This window comes from Bos javanicus, chromosome 5 (assembly GCF_032452875.1).
Source record: "Bos javanicus breed banteng chromosome 5, ARS-OSU_banteng_1.0, whole genome shotgun sequence".
Classification (NCBI taxonomy): Eukaryota; Metazoa; Chordata; class Mammalia; order Artiodactyla; family Bovidae; genus Bos; species Bos javanicus.
This window is the reverse complement of record NC_083872.1, coordinates 18,430,049-18,450,675: the sequence shown is the minus strand read 5'-3', so window position 1 is coordinate 18,450,675 and position 20,627 is coordinate 18,430,049. Positions and strand designations below refer to the sequence as shown.

The window sequence follows — 20,627 nt, the reverse complement described above, 5'->3', positions numbered from 1 at the left end:
GGACACGACTGAGCAACTGAACTGAACAGTTTTAATAGAAGGACAATAAGTAAAATAAAGACAGAATGTTAATTCTCACAGAGAATTAATTCTTTAAAACTCTGTTCTAAAATCATCCACCTAAGAAGCATTAGTAGACCACCTCTCCATATTCCAAAGGTAGAAGGAAATGGCAACCCACTCTAGTACTCTTGCCTGGAAAATTCCTTGGATGGAGGAGCCTGGTAGGCTACAGTCCATGCAGCTGCAAAGAGTCGGACAGGACTGAGAACTTCACTCACTCACTCTCTTTCATGTGTGTTTTCATACCTCTATTACAGTTCTTTATCACATTAATCAATCTTTAAGCCTATCTCTTTAGCTAACTTTAACCTTCCCTGGTGGCTCAGAAGTTAAAGACTCTGCCTGGAATGTGGGAGACCTGGGTTTGATCCCTGAGTCGGGAAAATCCCCTGGATAAGGAAATGGCAACCCAGTCCAGTACTCTTGCCTGGAGAATCCCATGGAGGGAGGAGCCTGGTAGTCTACATTCCATGGGGTCACAAAGAGTCGGACATGACTGAACGACTTCACGTTCATGTTCTTTAGCTAACTAGACAGCTAACTTCTTCAGCTGTCACAGGTCAGGTTACCTGGGAAACAAAGATAACTGAAGAAAACCTGGTATGATATGTCCCAGCAGGATCTAAATGAATCCTTGTGGGAAAACAAATACATACTTAAAAAGACACTGATCATGGGTTTTCTAAAATGTAGATAAATCTCACGTTTTAGTACCTTATGAATCTGAAGATCAACTATTACTTACATCAAGAGTCCAAAATTGTAGCCTGAAGCCTTGCTCAGATTGATCAAGTCTTTTTAAAATGTCCGTCTGAATGCCTTTAAGCTCACTGTATACTAGCCAGTTTACTACAGTTCCATTATCTTTCACTGAGGTTGAGTTATTCGATGGATTTATGTTATCTGGTTGGCCCCTGGGGTATAGAAGCAGTTTATGATCCAGATATAAAACACTGTTTTCCTTTTTCCCAATGTAACAAAAGCCTTTAATCTACAGACTGGCCTTCATTCATACATGACAATGCATAATTTAAGTTATTGCTTTAAAAAGAATCCAGTGAAACAATGTTTATAGAGGAGAAAGAACTATATGAAGTGGAGGTTACTGAAGAAACAACCCTATTATAAAAATAAGGATGCTGATGATTTACTTTTCTAGCTTGAGTAGTGTCATTAGCATAACTTTAGTTTATCACTTGTGGAGGGAACCCTCCCCAAATATGTAAACCATCTTAACCTGTGAATATGTTCAGTTCAGTTCAGTCACTCAGTCATGTCCAACTCTTTGCAACCCCGTGAATCGCAGAACGCCAGGCCTCCCTGTCCATCACCAACTCCTGGAGTTCACTCAAACTCACATCCATCGAGTCGGTGATGCCATCCAGCCATCTCATCCTCTGTCGTCCCCTTCTCCTCCTGCCCCCAATCCCTCCCAGCATCAGAGTCTTTTCCAATGAGTCAACTCTTCGCATGACGTGGCCAAAGTACTGGAGTTTCAGCTTTAGCATCATTCCTTCCAAAGAACACCCAGGGCTGATCTCCTTTAGAATGGACTGGTTACCTTATAGCAAAATAGACTTCACAGGTGTGACTAAATTTAGGATTTTGAGATGAGGATATTATCCTGGACCATCTAGGTGGGCCAATTCAATGAAAAGAAGCCTCACAAGTCAATGAGGGACACAGGAGTCAAAAAAAAAAAAGCAGAGGTCAGAGTGATATGATGGTTAGCTGGGGGCCACAAGTACAGGCAGAAGCTGGAACAGGCAAAGAAACACATTATTCATTAGAGTTCCTCAAAGGACTACAGCCCTGTTGAGGATTTCTGACTTACAGACCTGTAAAATAATGAATCTGTTATTTTAAGCTACCACATTGTGGCATGTGTTACAGTAGGAACAGAAAATTAATGTATCATTCACAGAGCCAGAAGATCTGGAACCTGAGATAAATCTGTAGGAGTTCTGGAAAGATCAGAGAAGAACAAGAGACTTCAAATCAGATGTAAGATTTGTATAAAAATGCATACACAGAGCCTATGAGAAGGTATTAAATTATTTTAGAGTTAAGAACAATTTAGACAACATTAAACTTTTTAAGTGCTGCACGCAATATGCCAGCAAATTTGGAAAACTCAACAGTGGCCACAGGACTGGAAAAGGTCAGTTTTCATTCCAATCCCAAAGAAAGGCAATGCCAAAGAATGCTCCAACTACCGCACAATTGCACTCATCTCACATGCTAGTAACGTTCAAAATTCTCCAAGCCAGGCTTCAAAACTATGTGAACTGTGAACTTCCAGATGTTCAAGCTGTATTTAGAAAAGGCAGAGGAACCAGAGATCAAATTGCCAACATCCTCTGGATCATCAAAAAAGCAAGAGAGTTCCAGAAAAACATCTACTTCTGCTTTATTGACTATGCCAAAGCCTTTTGACTGTATGGACCACAACAAACTGTGAAAACTTCATTAAGAGATGGGAATACCAGATCACCTGACCTGCCTCTTGAGAAATCTGTATGCAGGTCACGAAGCAACAGTTAGAACTGGACATGGAACAACAGACTGGTTCCAAATCAGGAAAGGAGTACATTAAGGCTGTATATTGTCACCCTGCTTATTTAACTTATATGCAGAGTACATCATGAGAAATGCTGGGCTGGATGAAGCACAAGCTGGAATCAAGATTGCCAAGAGAAATATCAACAACTTCAGATATGCAGATAATACCACACTTAGGGCAGAAACCGAAGAAGAACTAAAGAGCCTCTTGATGAAAGTGAAAGACGAGAGTGAAAAAGTCGGCTTAAAACTCAAAGCTCAGAAAACGAAGATCATGGCATTTGGTCCCATCACTTCATGGGAAATAGATGGGGAAACAATGGAAACTGTGACAGACTTTTATTTTGGGGGGCTCCAAAATCACTGAGATGGCTGGATGGCATCACCAACTCGATGGATGTTGAGTTTGAGTGAACCCTGGGAGATGGTGATGGACAGGGAGGCCTGGCGTGCTGTGATTCATGGGGTGGCAAAGAATCGGACACAACTGAGAAACTGAACTGAACTGAAAATCACTGCAGATGGTGACTGCAGCCATGAAATTAAAAGACGCTTACTCCTTGGAAGGAAACTATGACCAACCTAGACAGTTTATTAAAAAGTAGAGACATTACCTTGCCAACAAAGGTCTGTCTAATCAAAGCTATGGTTTTTCCAGTAGTCATGTATGGATGTGAGAGTTGGACTATAAAGAAATTTGAGTGCCAAAGAATTGGTGCTTTTGAACTGTGGTGTTGGAGAAGACTCTTGAAGAGTCCCTTGGACTTCAAGGAGATCCAACCAGTTCATCCTAAAGGAAATCAGTCCTGAATATTGATCGGAAGGACTGATGTTGAAGCTGAAACTCCAATAGTTTGGCCACCTGATGCAAAGAATTGACTCATTGGAAAAGACCCTGATGCTGAGGAAGATTGAAGGTGAGAGGAGAAGGGGACGACTGAGGATGAGATGGTTGGATGGCATCACCGACTCAATGGACATGAGTTTGAGTAAACTCCAGGAGTTGGTGATTGATAGCGAGGCCTGGAGTGCTGCAGTCCATGGGGTCGCAAAGAGTTGGACACAACCGAGGGACTGAACTGATTGACTGACACTTTTTAAAGACATGCTAAATTGAAACCAGCACATCAGAAAGGTAATTAGCTGTACCTTTTGAAGATGTATAGAAAAATTATTGAAGGGCTTATCTTGAATCCAGAAGCAATTTAGCATATCTAAATGGTATGGACTTGTATATACCTATTATCATGACAGAGTTGATACTGCTTATTTAAAGAGTAGAGAGATCTGCTTAGTTCCTTCTCAATCATACTAAAATAACAGTTGTTACTTCTTAGAAAAGGAAGGCTATACATTCACAAGGATAAAGACAACTGGAGAGGAGATCTCAGAACATTTTGGAAGCTAAAAAGGCAAAAGGATTCCTAAATGACTCAACAAAGCTCAGGAAAGTGAATCCTTAACTGAAGGGGGAAAAACTGGAAAATTTTCTGCACCCCTTACAGCACCAATCTCAAAAACTGGTACAAAGGAACTCAAGAAGTAGGGTGAGGAACAGATGGATTTGTTAAAGTTTAGACCCCTCTCTCACTGCATACAGTCAAGTAACTTTCTCTCCTACATCAAGGCAGAAGACTGGAGAATTTTTCTCTGGAGCAGGTAAAACAGAGTGTCTGCTACTGGAGACAATAGAAAGGACACAGCTTATCGAAAATGAGGGTTAAGTTAAAAGTACATGCTTTTAGACCCTCAAGCTATCTTCTACCATTTGAACCCAGAATCCTGTACAAAAAGAGAGGGTACTAAAACCTTCAGAAAGAAATGAGGCAGGTTCCATACCGAAGGTCAGAATCCAATTAAACCCCTTTTTTTCACCAACAATACTAGCAGCCAGAGAAAAAAATCCAGAAAACAAAAAGGAAATAACGCTTCAAATTTCTGCTGGGTAATCATTTCCAAATTAAAATTTTATTTTAATAAAGTGTAATTTCCCAAGTAGGAAAGCAGAATAAAATACTGTAAAACATTCAAGATCTCAAAAACGTACCTCCAACAATTCTCCTCTCAGGAAACTAATAGAAGACTTACTCCAATAACATGAGGGAGTAAGAAACACAAAGACAGGGAAATCAAGAGACAGGGAATCAAGCACAAGAGAGTAACAAAGGAAATACCCAAACTACAGCCGTTCCAAGCAGTAATACCCAGGCAACAATAGAATAGGTCAGCAGGCTATTGAATGACAGTCTCAAGAAGATATAATTCATAGAATACTTGATGCGTTTAAACATAGAGTGAAGAATGATTTTACTTTAAAATCATGTGTGTCTCTAATTCAGAAAAACAAAACAACTCAAGACATTCACCATCAGGTAGTGAAAATCAAGTCTTGTGTATGGGGTCAGAAACCTCTCAGGTCGCTGACCAGGTAATACTTGGGGTGACAAACTGCTGCCTGGCTATATGTTTTCACATAAAGAAAGTTTAAAACTAACAGAAAAAATAAGCAAATTAAACTGATGGTTTTAATACTTTGAAATTATATACGGGAATAATATGTTTTTGATTTTTAGAGTACTTATAATGTTGAAGAGTATTTAACATATATACTAGAAATTCTGATATACTAGCTTCAAAACTGTAAGTTAAAATACAATATTATGTAAAATATATAACATCAGTCAGTCAATTCAGTTCAGTCGCTTACTCGTGTCCGACTCTTTGCAATCCCATGAATTGCAGCACGCCAGGCCTCCCTATCCATAATATTAAATTATCGACCATGCAATTTCTGGATTTAAGACTTTTAGTTGAAAAGTATAAGAATTTATAGCCAAGTTTACAAATATTGAAATTTTTGTAAGACCAAGGCAGTTGCCATAGTTTTAAGTATAGTTTTCTAGCTTTATAGAAGTTGTTTAAATTTTGAGAAAGTTTTGCTTGTTAAGTCAGGCATCTGAAGTCCCTGAATAAAAATGAAAATACTAAAATTACAAATGCAGCTTTAAATTAGGCAAATCAAGCTTTAAATGTAGCTAAGAGCAGTTAGTCCTTTCTACTTCTTGTAGTCATATTCTTCAATAGGTTAACCTGAACTTTAAATGGTACTGTCAGGAAAGCCAGATGGTAAGTCCCAATGCACATGCACTTTTCAAGTTCTTGCATACTGCATTTTTTTTTTACTATCAATCAAGCAAGGTAAACCCAGAAACAATGTGGGAGAGGTTATAAAGGGTCAAGACAATAGAATTTTTGAAGATTCTCTAAGGAAGCATATTATGAGAGAAAGGGAGGAGAGCTACTTCTCATATATACCCTGAGTTCAGTTCTGGAGCCATCTTGGGTTTTGTCCAAAAGAGTCACCTGCAAGGGAAGAGGTTAGGGCAAAGGGAGAGGGTTACATAAGGACACAGAGAGAGGGCAGCGAGATTCACTTTTCTGTAACAATGTAACACATCCCTGTTGAATGCTATAGACTGGATGTTTGTGTGTCTCCCCTACCCACAAATTCATGTTAAATCCTAATGCCCGATGTTATTTGGAGGAGGGGGCCTTGGGGAGGTGATCAGGTTATGAGGGTGGAGCTTCATATTATTATAAGGGCATTAATCCTATTAATGGATTTGAGAGATCCAGTGCCCCTTCTGCCATGTGAGGACACTGTGAAAAGATGCCTGCTATGAACCAGATCCTCACTAGATACTGAATCTGCTATGCCTTGATTTTGGATTTCTCAGTCTTCAGAATTGCGAGCAATTCCTACTGCTTATAAACCACCGAATCTACGGTATTCTGTTGGCAGCACAAACAGACCAAAGGGAACTTCCAGTTCTTTTCCTAGACACAAAAGCATATTCACACAGATGCACAGTGTGAGTGGATGGAAAGATTGACTGGCTTACCAAATGCAATGTCACTATATGCAAAGAATCCAAATGCAACTGACCACTCATAAACACATTACGAACACAGAAAACAATGTAATTCCTTCAAAATTGTAGTGAGTGCTCACTCTTCCATATCCCGACAATACAATCATGGAAAAAAGAAATCTATAGGACTATTTTATGAAATACTTATATTATATAAAATCTGGGAGTATTTAGCCTGGAGAGGAACGTCTTCTCAGCTCAGTAATTTCATGATTATATCTTCTTCAAAAGTAAAACTTTGGCTTGCATGGTCTGTATTCACACTGACTCCTACTAATCTTTCCAGTCTCCTCATGCTGAAAGAAGACAAGTGTTTGCTTGCTGCACACTGATTCCTCTCCATGAGTGCAAGGCAAAACAAAACATTTTCTGTACACAGTAGAGACTAAATTTTTCAACACCATGCTTTATGTTAGACACTGGAACAGTAAGTTACTATTCCTTTTCTTGATAAGGTAGCATAAAAGGGATGGAAATTACATCTAGAATGCAGGTTGGTTGGTACAGAGAACAGAAGTATCAATTATAAAAGGCAAGCCTTTCTTATGAAATGATTCTGGGAAGATAAAACTGCTCATAAAACCAAAGAGATGAAAGAAGGCAGATTTAGGCAAGTGCTCCTATAGTAAAGACATTTACAAAACTGTCAGATAAATTCCTTCTCTTGGTGAAAATTGAGTGATTTAGAAAACTACACGAAGAATAACAGTGGGTTTTAGGGATTTTCCTCAAAATTATACACAGGAAGTGACTGAACTAGAACCTGAGTTAAATTTCTTTGTCCACAGTTAAGTACAAACATACTACAGTGCATTAGAGCCTAGACCTTAGTTAAGCCATTTCCTACTGCACCCCCAGTGTCTAGCAGAGTGAATAAGCCCTAAAATACTGTTAGAATGAGTAATGTGTATTAAAGAGTAGAGACATCACTTTGCCTAGAAAGGTCCGAAGAGTCAAAGCTATGATCTTTCCAGTAGTCATGTACAGATGTGAGAGCTGGACCAGAAAGAAGACTGAGGATCGAAGATTTGATGCTTTCTAATTGTGGTGCTGAAGAAGACTCTTTGAGAGTCCCTTCGACAGAAAGGAGATGAAATCAGTCAATCCTAAAGGAAACCAACGCTGATTATTCATGGGAAGATTGATGCCAAAGGTGAAGCTCCAATACTTTGGCCACCTGATGTGAAGAGCTGACTTGCTGGAAAAGACCCTGATGATGGGAAAGACTGAGGGCGGGAGGAGAAGGAAGTGACAGAGGATGAGATGGTTGGATGGCATCATCAACTCAATGGACATGAGTTTGAGCAAACTCTGGGAGATAGCGAAGGACAGAGAAGCCAGGCATGCTGTAGTTCATGGGGTCACAAAGAGTCAGACATGACTTAAGAGACTGAACAACAATAACAAAGTTATAAAATTTAAGTGAGATTTTGCATTTAATCAGTACTGCAATTGAGATGTGGGTTATAACTTTAGTTTCAGTAAGTATTACAAAATTACTTAGGTTCTCTGAACCTATACTCATTCAGTTTTGAAAAATGAGAATAAAACTTACTATTAGGCCAGGTACCCTAAATGTGAATAAGAAAGTGAGGAGAGGTAAAGGTAGAAAAGACTAAAACAGACAAGAACAAAAATAATAAATAGAAAATAACAGTCACAATGAATGAAAAAACAAGAACAAAAATAAGGTGATGCAGCAAAAATAACAGATTACTACTACAAAAGCAAGTATGTAGTTTTAAGCACAGTAAATGACATATGTGCTCCAGAAACACTAGCTTTCCTCTCTGCCTCCCCCTGCTAAATTATGAATTGAAAACACTGAATATGAAGAATATTTAATTCAAATTCTTGAGTAAACAAAGTTATGTAATCAGAATACATATTTTAATATAGACAGCAAGACAGAGGAATAAGCACATTACAAGTATTGGTATCCAGCACGCAAGAGAAAGCCATGTATCAGTTATAAACATATCCTTTAACCAGAAAGATTCGTGTGCAATCATACTACTCAAGTCTGAGCAGAGTTCTTAAACTCTCCAAGCCTAGGTTTCTTAACTTAGTTGGAAAATGAGAACAATATAAGCAGCTATTTCACTGAGTTATTATGAAGATTAAATGAAATAATGAATACGCTACGGTAATCAAAACAGTTTGCAACTAGCATGAAAACACACACACACACACACACACACGGATTAATAGAGCAGACTCAGGAGGCCAGAAATAGACAAAAGAATCAAGAATATACAATGGGGAAAGAATAGTCTCTTTAATAAATGGTTTTGAGAAAACAGAACCACAAGCAAAAGAATGAAACTAACCCCTGTTTTACGTCACTCACAAAAATCAACTCAAAATGGATTCAAGAATTGAACATACAACTGGCAACCATAATCCTTCCAGTAGAAATACGGGGTAAGCTCCCCGACATTGGTCCTGGAAATGACTTTTTGGATTTGGAACCAAAGCACAACAAAAACAAAACAAAAATAAATAAATGGTCCTATGTCAAATTAAAACATTTTCACATAACAAAGGAAATCCATGGAACGGGAGAATATATTTGCAAAAATAGATATGAAAACAGGTTAATATTCAAAATAAAAACTCATACAACTGAATCACAAAAAAACAAAACCTGATTCAAAAACGGCACAGGAACTTCTTCCAAAGACATATAATGGCCAACAGGTATATGAAAAGGTGCTCATAATCACGCAAAGTCAGGGAAATGCAAATCAAAACTACAATCAGAGTATCAATTACTTCACACCTGGTAAGAATGACTATCATCAAAAAGACAGGAGATAAGTATTGGTGGCAAAAATGTAGAGAAAAGGGAACACTTGTGTATACTGGTGGGAATGCAAACTGATGAAACCATCATAGAAAACAATGATACATGTTTCTCAAAAGCTTAAAAACAGAACTACCATACTATCCAGCAGTTCCACTTCTGGGTATATATTTGAAGAAAACTAAATCACTCTTTTGAAGAGATATTCATTCAGCGCTACTTACAATAGCCAACCCATGGAAACAACCTAAGTATAAATGCATGGATGAAAGGATAAAGGACATGTATGAATAGTATGGACACACAATGCAATATTACTCAGACACACACAAAAAGAAATCTTACCATTTATGACATCATGACAACATGGATGGAACATGATGGCATTATGCTAAGTGAAATGTCAGAGAGAGAAAGAAAAACAACTGTGATCTCCTTTATATGTGGGATCTAAAAAAAGCAAACTGACAAAAAGAACAGATCTGTCAACAGGTACAAACCTTCATTTATAAGATAATTTATGGGGACATACGGCATAGTCAAAAAAGGGTTAATGTTTGGCATACCATCTTCCAGGAAAGGACTAGACAAAATGATCACTACTACAAATCCGATGAACGTCTCTAAATGGATCACAAAATTATGTTTTTTATTTTCTACTGAATGGTTTGGAAAGAAATTATTTTCAAAAGTAAACTTCGGTATCAATTATAGTTAGCAAATGAAAAGTGCGTGCTTAAAATTTTACAAAGATGGATGCACTGGTCCAAACAGTTGAAAATGTATTCAGATTTCAAGTCTACAGCTTAAGAAAGTTTTCCTAGCGTTGTATCACATTCCAGAATGGTTGAGAGCAGCCCGATGGGCAAAACTTGCACAAAGAAAAGCTGCAAGCGTTTAAGAAGGCAGTTGTTAGGGAAAGCCACCCTTGGTCACCAAGCGAGTGACAGCAACAGGGCTGCTGAGTACAGAGGTGCCTTATCTTTCTACCCCCTAGCAGTGGCCTGGGCAAGTTCTAACCTCTCCTCTCTGGAACCTTCGCTCAACCTTCAAGTTCGTCAACCCGCGAAGATAATGGGGCTACAGGTAAGGCGTACGAGGTCGGAGGATGAGGTGTCCTCTTCCCAAATTCTCACTCGCCCCCTGCCAAGCTCGCGGCCCCCACTCCACCGTACAGGGACAGACTATGAAATCAAAGAAGCTAAAACTTCTGCCTTCTTACAGAGGGCACCACCCAGGGCGTCGCCAGCGAACACCCAAGGAGAGGGCGGCGTCTTCCCACCTCTTCAGACTCTGGCTGGGCCCCTCAGCCCCAAAGGCAGGAGCTTCTCTCACCCGGGACCGCTCCCGTCAACTCCTCCCCAGCCACCAACCAATAGCCCGACCTCACCTGGGAGCAGTTCCACGCGGGGTTGACTTAGAGAAACCTCGGGAAAAGCGGTCCGTCGAGCGACGCCACCGAAGGCACAGGCATGTTCGGCCTCTTTCAGGTCACCAGCGCAGACACGCCTCGGCCGCAGCGCCTCCCGCCTCCGGGCGGTTCCCCCGCACCCCGGTACCGCCGCAGCCTCCCGCACTGCACGCCGGGAACGGCCTACCTCCACTTCTCAGAGACTTCATCGTCCTAAAAGTCCCGGCCTCCAAGCAGAACTGCATTTTGGGATTTGGAGTCCTCACCTCACGCCTTCACTTCGTCCATAACACACAGTGCAGGGAACTCGCGGGGGAATCTGAACGTAAAGCATCACCCACGGTCGTGAAATGTAGGCATCGCTAGCATCCGGGCTCTTGTTGCGGCCTCGGCGGGGTGGGGAATGGTGTCGCCTAGCAGCCGCCGTCGCTATTACTCGCTCCGGACCAGTTGGCTGGATCCCGTGTCCGATAGGAACGGCGCTGGAGAGCGGTCAGGTTTGGCAGCTGGGCCGGGCCGAGTGGGTATGGTAGCTGAACGGCCGCCGCTGGTTGCCAGGTTTGGTGTAGGTAGGTGGATCCTGGTGAGCGCAAACCGATAGTCTCTTCCCACGCAGGTTCTTTAACCTTCGGGGTCCAGGTAGACAACAGCTTAGTTTCCCCATTCCTTAGCCGCCTGTTCGCAATCGGTTTGCTTTCCTTTTTCTGCAGCCCTGATTTCCCAGGCCCAACTGCACTCGTTTCAATCGTAAATTTCCTCACTTTTTTTTTTTTTTTTTAATTCTAGCTCTTGTTTCTCAGAATCAGGGCTCAATTTCAGCCTTTCAAGCACCCCCGCGCTTGGCACCATTAGGTGTTCGAGGTGGTAAGGGGGCGTGGAGGAGCGGGACTCAGAATCTTAATTCTGACTTAGATTAAGCGTGGAAGTTTAAGCGTGGAAGCCTTCGTAAGTTATTTGGCCGATAAAATATCTGATGATTTTTTGCAACTGTTGTACTTTTCATACAGGCTATTTAATCGACATATCTGTTACACAATTAAGAAGCAATAACTTTTTGCAAACTCCGTAGAGAGTTGTAATAATCTGATCTGTAACAACTTTAAATTACTGTAAAAACAGTAATGCTACTTACCTTGTAAATGCTAATACCCACTTGTTTTGTTATAGAAGGTAAAGCACAGTGAAAGAATTCAAGATGCCGCCTAATATAAACTGGAAAGAAATAAGAAAGGTTGACCCAGATGAGCTGCCTCGTCAAGAAGAATTGGCAGATAATTTATTAATTTCCTTATCCAAGGTACTTAATTGATAAATAAAGCATAGCTACATACATACAACTATGATTAAATTGTCCCTGAAATCGCTGAATGGTACAACTGAAAGAATTCTTATATTTTGTTTAAGAATTATAAAATATGAAATTGTTGCTTTTCTCTTAGGTGGAAGTAAATGAGCTAAAAAGTGAAAGTCAAGAAAATATGATACACCTTTTTAGAATTACTCAATCACTAATGAAGGTTTGTATGCAGTACTTTAATAATAGCTTTAACTTTTAGAGAAAGCTTAAGAATCTCTTCTTAGATAAGTTAATCTCTAAAGCACTTTGTAAAATCTAAATGACAGCTAAAGTTCCTAAAAGACTGTGTAGGGGAAACAGAATAGTTGTATTAAAAGGCATATGGATGTCTTACGTTAGTGAGTGAAAGTTGCTCCGTCCAGTCCGACTCTTTTTGACCCCATGGACTAGATAGTCTATGGAATTCTCCAGGCCAGAATACTAGAATGGGTAGCCTTTCCCTTCTCCAGGGAATCTTCCCAACCCAGGGATTGAACCCAGGTCTCCCACATGGTAGGCAGTTTTTTTTACCAGCTGAGCCACGAGGGAAGCCCGAGAATACTGGAGTGGATAGCCTATCCCTTTTCCAGAGGATCTTCCCAACCCAGGAATCGAACCGGGGTCTCCTGCATTGCAGGCAGATTCTTTATCAACTGAGCTATCAGGGAAGCCTGTTTTATTTTAATTATGTTATAATTTGTTAGAGTAGCCAACCACTGTACACATTTGTTAGGAGAGGAAGAGATTTAGATGTGAGAATACCTTTTAGATGCTGGGAAGAATTGGGGGCAGGAGGAGAAGGGAACGACAGAAGATGAGATGGCTGGATGGCATCACCGACTCGATGGACATGAGTTTGGGTAAACTCCAGGAGTTGGTGATGGACAGGGAGGCCTGGCATGCTGTGATTCATGGGGTCACAAAGAGTCGGACACAACTGAGCAACTGAACTGAACTGATTTTTAAGAGCTTTGCTGTGGCTCAGCAGGTAAAGAATCTGCCTGTAATGCAGAAGACCTGGGTTTGATCCCTGGGTTGGGAAGATCCCCTGGAAAGGGAACGTCTACCCACTCCAGTATTCTGGCCTGGAGAATCCTGTGGGCTATATGGTCCATGGGGTCGCAAAGAGTCAGACACAGCTCAACAATGCTCACTCTCACACCTTATAAAGGTCAAAGACTTGTTGAGTAGTTTTTGGTAAGTGGAGGCAATGGTAAAGTGTTTACGAGCTTCTAGCGCTAGCGTGCATGCGTGCTAAGTCACTTTAGTCATGTCTGACTCTTTGTAACCCTATGGACTGTAGCCTGCCAGGCTCCTTTTGTAATCCTATGGACTGTAGCCTTCCAGGCTCCTCTGTGCATGGGATTCTCCAGGCAAGAACACTGGAGTGGGTTGTCCTGACCTCCTCCAGGGGATCTTCCCGACCCACATCTTTTATGCCTCCTGCATTGGCAGGCAGGTTCTTTATCGTTAGTGCCATCTGGGAAGCCCTCTAGAGCTGAAAGTGAAAGTGAAAGTCGCTCTGTCCTGTCTGACTTTTTGCAACCCTATGGACTGTACAGTCCATGGGATTCTTCAGGCCAGAATACTGGAGTGGGTAGCCTTTCCCTTCTCCAGGGGATCTTCCCAACCCAGGGATTGAACCCAGGTCTCCCGCATTGCAGGTAGATTCTTTACCAGCTGAGCCACAAGGGAAGCCCTCTAGAGTTGAAAGTTACCGTAAATAAAAACTGGGGATAGAAAATATGCATATTCTTTACATTTGAGGAGACAAGTGCAGAAAGTTTATAGCAGGTTGTAGAAGAAACAGATGTTGGAATAAGCTGTCCAGGGCCTTAAAGGCGTATCTTATGCTCAACAGTTAGAAGCCATTAAAGGTTTTTGAGCTATACAGTTGCATTCAGAGGGTTAAATTAGTTATGTTAAATGACACATTGAAGAGAACTGAAGTGGTTTAGACATAACATTACGTAAGAAGTTAGACATAAGTTATGGGCTAGAGTAATGAAAATTAAAATAGAAAAAAGAGATAGCTGAAAACATTACAAAGGGAAAGTTGCAATGCTTGATATAAGACTTGAGGGAAAAAGAGGAATCAAAGATGTTTCAAACTTTTAGGAATCTAGAAATTATAGCCTTAAGTAAGAAATTCACCTATTCATTCAGCCCATATTCGCAGAATGTCTCCTTGTGCCAGGCATTGCAGGCCCTAAGTAGTAGGATAGAAAATAAAAACTAAATTCTTATTTTTAGTGCTTATATTCTGATGTAAAGGCATACTGAAACAACTTTTTTTAATGTTTAGATGAAAGCTCAAGAAGTAGAGCTAGCTTTGGAAGAAGTTGAAAAAGCTGGAGAAGAACAAGCAAAATTTGGTAAGTGCCTTGGAGAAAGGATTACTGTGGTGTTAGAGTAGATTCCATTTATTCACTAAGCAATAGAGAATCAACTTTAATATAGACTCTATAAAATGTGTATAGTTTATTTCGAAAGATTTTTCTGGAACTCCTGTTTCATGGAAAATGTACAAAATAGTTACTTTCTCTTCTGTTACCTTATTATAAATATGATAGACTTTAAAAAATAATTTTATTATTTTGTTGAAATTTATTTAAAAGTTTGTTTTGAGATCTAACCAATTCAAACATTTATCTTTTTTAATAGAAAATCAATTAAAAACTAAAGTAATGAAACTGGAAAATGAACTAGAGGTATGTTCTTTTGTATTTCTTAGGGTATAATTGTTGTAAATATTATCATTTTCAATTATTATTTTCAGATTTTTTTCATTATATTTGGCTGGAAAATCACTGGAATGATACTGTGTTTATAATTACTTGTTCAGTATATATTTTACATGCCTTCATGTACCTTAAATTCTATTAAGGATTGCACGTCCAATTGTGAACAAAATAAAAATGTTGAGTAACCTCATGGAGCTTACAGTCTAGAGAAATATACAGAGAGATTACTATTACTGAGGTGTAGTGAGGCAAGTTGGAATTTGAGGAACAGTGACAGAAAGGTGTAGGAGAAGAGGAGCTTTTTGAGAAAGCCAAGAGCCGAAATGTGAACATAAATTTTCAGTGAAGGAACTGAATACATTGAAATTATGGAGATTATTGGAAAGAATGTGATACAAATGGATTAGTCTTTATAAGGAGGAAGGACCTTTTTTCCTTTGTACTTGAAAGGAAGGAAGAATGGATGTTTACAGAAGCTTTTCATGTCGGTAGGTTTAGTGCCTGGAATTTGAGAGGATGAAGAGGTCATCTGCTAAGAGTGGGAGATGTGTAGTCAAACTTTAAGGAAGTCGGATAAAACCTAAAATATATGGAGAATGAATTGGAGATTTCAGGATCTGGAATGTTCAGATCTTGGTTCTTTCACATATTAGCTGTATGGATTCAGATGGTTTTATTTTTTATTCCTTATTGTATATCCAGCTTCTAGGGAAATACCAGTCTTTCTCAATAAGTACTTGTTAACTGAATTATGAGAGCTTCCTCAATGGCTCAGTGGGTAAGGAATCTGCCTGCAATGCAGGAGATGTAGGAGATGCGGGTTTGATCCTCAGTTCGTGGTATTTTCCCGGCCAGAAAAAGTGGGCTACAGCCCACTCTGGTGTTCTTGCTGGGAAAATCCCATGAACTGAGGAGCCTGGTGGGCTATAGTCCAAGGATCACCAAGAGTCAGATGCAACTAAGCACAAGCACAAGTGAGCTAACGGAGTCAGATCAAGTCTGTGCTAGTGTTTAGCAGGGCAACTGCTACAGAACAGAATAGGGCAGTTGGAGATATTGGTTGAAGCAGTGATTATAAAAAGCTAAATAGGCAAGGAAATCAAGGTTGGGATGTTAGGGAGAGATTAAGGAGAAGAGGAGTCAAGGGATTAAAGGGTCTTGTGAGGTAAAAGGGCAGATGTTTTGTGAATAATTGAAGAATGTTTCTGCTTGGACAAGGTCCTGGTGTGGGGATGGGAGTGTGAGGCTATAATGCAGACAAGAAGAGTTTTAAAAAAGAAAGTCCAGAATGAGAGTTACATATGTGTAGAAATTGCTTGGGGACTTTTGATGGAAGACTGTGAGCCACGTGCCAAAATTTCTCAGTGAATTTGTGAAGGAATGACTGAGAAGTTGGTAGTTTGCTACTACCATGAGTAGGTAGTGATAAGAAAGCTGGCTGTCACGTGAGATTCAAAGCAGCAGGAGGAGTTTTTACAGGATGGCGGAGGAATGATAGCCTAGAAATTATAGTTTGGGGTAAATCAACACCTTTTCTTAACCCCTAGGTATATGAGATTTGAAAGAATAAGCATTTCCAATCTGAAAAAGTTCCAAATGAAGTAGTGTACTAAAAGAGCCAAACTATAGCTAAAGCAAGGAGGTAGAAAGGATAAGTCAGTGGAAAGGTGGGGAAGTAAAATACTAGTTTATCTTGGAAGAAGGTTTGCTTTGAGAGCATAATGGAAGGCTTTTTGAAGGAGGTAAAGAGTATGAAAAATTTGGTTAACATAGAAAAATAACAGAACTGAATGGCAGGGAGATGACTTAGAGACAGATTAGAGGACCAGAGGATTTTTGGTGTTTTCGACCATGACCCAAAGTAACTGGCTGCTAAGTCACTTCAGTCGTGTCTGACTCTGTGTGACCCCATAGATGGCAGCCCACCAGGCTCCGCCGTCCCTGGGATTCTCCAGGCAAGGGTACTGGAGTGGGGTGCCATTTCCTTCTCCAATGCATGAAAGTGAAAAGTAAAAGTGAAGTCGCTCAGTTGTGTCTGACTCTTGGTGACCCCATGGACTGCAGACCACCAGGCTTCTCTGTCCATGGGATTTTCCAGGCAAGAGTACTGGAGTGGGGTGCCATTGCCTTCTCCAAAAGTAACTGGAATATGAAGCAAAATGTATTTAGTCTGCTGCAATATTTTAAAGGTAATCTGTCTGGATGTCTAATATGATAGTACTAGCCATGTGTGGCTGTTAGCGTTTAAATTAATTACTGTGTGAATTAATTACAACTTAAATTAAGAAATCATTTCATTGCACTAGTTGCATTTCAAGTGCTCAGTAGAGACATGTATATGGGGCAGTGCAGAGAACATTTCCATTATCCTAGAAGTTCTTTTAGATAGCACTGGTGTAAATATGAGTCAGTGATATGAGGGGAAGGGCTGCTTAATTTAAGCTCCATGGGTCAGTGACTAGGGTGGAGGCTCAGGTGGATTCTGGTGTTGTTTCAGAGCTCTGGTACTCAGGGAAAGCCTAAATAGTTCATTGCATAGACCATTGTATGCCTTTGTAGTTTACCCTGATGCCTGTGGCTCAGCTATAACAGAATCTGAGTGATTGACACTCAATTCTTTGTAGCTCTGGGTGGCTTAGGAAGAGCTTAAAGGGTTGTCTGTGAACTAAAGCCTAAATAAGCTTAATAAAAATGGTTCTTCAGCAGCTTGATTTTAAACACTTGGTACTGATTATAATAAAATTTAAAAGTCAAAATAATTATTTGCTGTTGATTCATTTGAATCTCCAAATGTAATGGAATTAATTTATACTTTTGGTTTATTACTTTCAGATGGCACAGCACTCTGCAGGTGGACGTGACACTCGGTTTTTACGTGATGAAATTCGCCAACTTGAAAAGCAATTGGAACAAAAAGATAGAGAATTGGAGGACATGGAAAAAGAGTTGGAGAAAGAAAAGAAAGTTAATGAACAAGTGAGGCACATTTTTCCATTGACTCTTAACTGTTCAAGTTACCAAAAAACACTACCTGTGTATACTTTTTATCATTTTTAGTAACGATAGCAAGTTTTATGTATTTGTGGAAATTGATCTATATGTATTTCTAAGGTTTTATATCATAGCTGATGTTGTCATCACGTCTTTAAAATACAATGGATCAAGTACTTCTAGTGAATGAATATGACCTAGACATTAATTCTTTATATATGGAGGTATCTTTTTCTGCAGATGTTAAAAATTCTTTACATAAAGTTGATGATTTGGCCTGGAATATTGATTTGAAAAAATTAGGCATTCAAAATCAATTGATTTTCTTATTTGCCATAATTTGGGAAAAAAGAAGTTTTTATTTATATTAGTGGTAGACTTGGAAATTAATCTTTAATGATATATTCAATAATAATCAAATTTTTTATTTTCAGGCATACCTCACTTTATGTAATATAGAGGTTCTTAAAGAGTGTTAATGTCACCATTTTGTAAATCAAATCATATATTAAATCATAATGTGTCATCTTTTATACAAGCATAGTTTATTATTCCCTCTTATGTTATACTTGTTATTTATAAAATAATTCAATGTTCACTTAAGTTTAGTTTCAGAAAAAAATTATATTTTTGCAGATAAATTTATATTTACTTTTAGAAAATAATATGTTTTCTTTTTTTGCTTCCACTGTCACTGACTTAGTAAAAAATTTGGTGTATATGTGTATTAGTTGTCCCATCCCTGATGCCCAGAAGCTTTTCGTGTCCTTTATAAGGTCAATGTTGTATCATGTCCTGATAATCTTATTTTGTCCTTGTTCTCTTGGAAATAGATTGTTATAAATATAAGTAAATGACATTGATTATGAGGTAATGTTGATATTTAAAAAGAATTCATCATAGACTGATATATAAGGAAAAACATTCCTATTCTTTTTTTTTTTTGGCTGTGCCATGGGACATGTGGGATTTTGGTTCCCCTGCTGCTGCTAAGTCGCTTCAGTCGTGTCCAACTCTGTGCGACCCCATAGACGGCAGCCCACCAGGCTCCCCCGTCCCTGGGATTCTCCAGGCAAGAACACTGGAGTGGGTTGCCATTTCCTTCTCCAATGCATTTAAGTGAAAAGTGAAAGGGAAGTCGCTCAGTCGTGTCCGACTCTTAGCGACCCCATGGACTGCAGCCCACCAGGCTCCTCCATCCATCTGATTTTCCAGGCAAGAGTACTGGAGTGGGATGTCACTGCCTTCTCCGTTCTCCTACAATTGGTTCCCCTACCAGGGATCAAACACATGACCCCTGCATTGAATCATGCAGTCTTAACCTCTGGATCTCCAGTGAAGTCCCAAATTCCCATTCTTGATGTATCTATTTTATTAGATAGTTTGGAAGTAATGTAAAAGTGAGCTATTAATATCTGTATAGTTTTTGCAGTGAAAAAAGTGTAGATTGATGCCACCTAAAGGTGACGAATGGTGGCTTAGTGGTAAAGAATCCACCTGCCAATGCAGGACATGTGGGTTTGGAGGATCCTCAGTGTGTCAGCAAATTTGGAAAAGTCGGCAGTGGCCATAGAACTGGAAAAGGTCAGTTTTCATTCCAGCCCCAAAGAAAGGCAATGCTAAAGAATGCTCAAACTACCTCACAGTTGCATTTGTCTCACACACTAGTAAAGTAATGCTCAAAATTCTCCAAGCCAGGCTTCAGCAGTACGTGAACCGTGAACTTCCTGATGTTCAAGCTGGTTTTAGAAAAGGCAGAGGAACCAGAGATCAAATTGCCAACATCTGCTGGATCATCGAAAAAGCAAGAAAGTTCCAGAAAACATCTATTTCTGTTTTATTGACTATGCCAAAGCCTTTGACTGTGTGGATCACAATAAACTGTGGAAAATTCTGAAAGAGATGGGAATACCAGAGCACCTGACCTGTCTCTTGAGAAATCTGTATGCAGGTCAAGAAGCAACAGTTAGAACTGGACATGGAACAACAGACTGGTTCCAAATTGGAAAAGGAGTTCGTCAAGGCTGTATATTGTCACCCTGCCTATTTAACTTATATGCAGAGTACATCATGAGAAATGCTGGGCTGGAAGAAGCACAAGCTGGAATCAAGATTGCCAGGAGAAATATCAATAACCTCAGATATGCAGATGACACCACCCTATGGCAGAAAGTGAAGAAGAACTAAAGAGCCTCTTGATGAAAGTGAAAGAGGAGAGTGAAAAAGTTGGCTTAAAGCTCAACATTCAGAAAACTAAGATCATGGCATCCTTTTCCATCACTTTATGGGAAATAGATAGGGAAACAGTGGAAACAGTGGCTGACTTTATTTTTTTGGGCTCCAAAATCACTGCAGATGGTGACTGCAGCCATGAAATTAAAAGACACTTACTCCTTGGAAGGAAAGTTATGACCAACCTAGACAGCGTATTAAACAGCAGAGACATTGCTTTGTCAACAAAGGTCCGTCTAGTCAAGGCTATGGTTTTTCCAGTGGTCATGTATGGATGTGAGAGTTGGACTATAAGGAAAGCTGAGCGCTGAAGAATTGATGCTTTTGAATTGTAGTGTTGGAGAAGACTCTTGAGAGTCCCTTAGACAGGCAAGGAGATCCAACCAGTCCATCTTAAAGGAGATCAGTCCTAGATGTACATTTGGAAGGACTGATGTTGAAGCTGAAACTCTAATACTTTGGCCACCTGATGAGAAGAGCTGACTCATTGGAAAAGACCCTGATGCTGGGAAGAATTGGGGGCAGGAGGAGAGGGGGACGACAGAGGATG

At 39.8% G+C, this 20,627-nt stretch overlaps 2 protein-coding genes across 2 annotated transcripts in view; one reads left to right on the top strand and one right to left on the bottom strand.

Moving 5' to 3' along the window:
- The window catches only part of TMTC3 (transmembrane O-mannosyltransferase targeting cadherins 3), a 51,884-nt gene extending 41,046 nt beyond the window's left edge, over positions 1-10,838 (bottom strand). Inside the window, exon 1 of the mRNA XM_061415679.1 lies at positions 10,754-10,838. The gene's annotated coding sequence lies outside the window, so the exon portion shown is untranslated. The remainder of the gene's footprint in view (positions 1-10,753) is intronic.
- Positions 10,839-11,132: 294 nt separating this feature from the next.
- CEP290 (centrosomal protein 290) overlaps positions 11,133-20,627 on the top strand; it is a 93,424-nt gene continuing 83,929 nt past the window's right edge. Inside the window, exons 1-6 of the mRNA XM_061415677.1 lie at positions 11,133-11,343; positions 11,942-12,071; positions 12,214-12,291; positions 14,416-14,485; positions 14,775-14,821; positions 17,687-17,830. Of these exons, the coding sequence (XP_061271661.1) occupies positions 11,970-12,071; positions 12,214-12,291; positions 14,416-14,485; positions 14,775-14,821; positions 17,687-17,830 (441 nt within the window). The 5' untranslated portion in view covers positions 11,133-11,343; positions 11,942-11,969. The remainder of the gene's footprint in view (positions 11,344-11,941; positions 12,072-12,213; positions 12,292-14,415; positions 14,486-14,774; positions 14,822-17,686; positions 17,831-20,627) is intronic.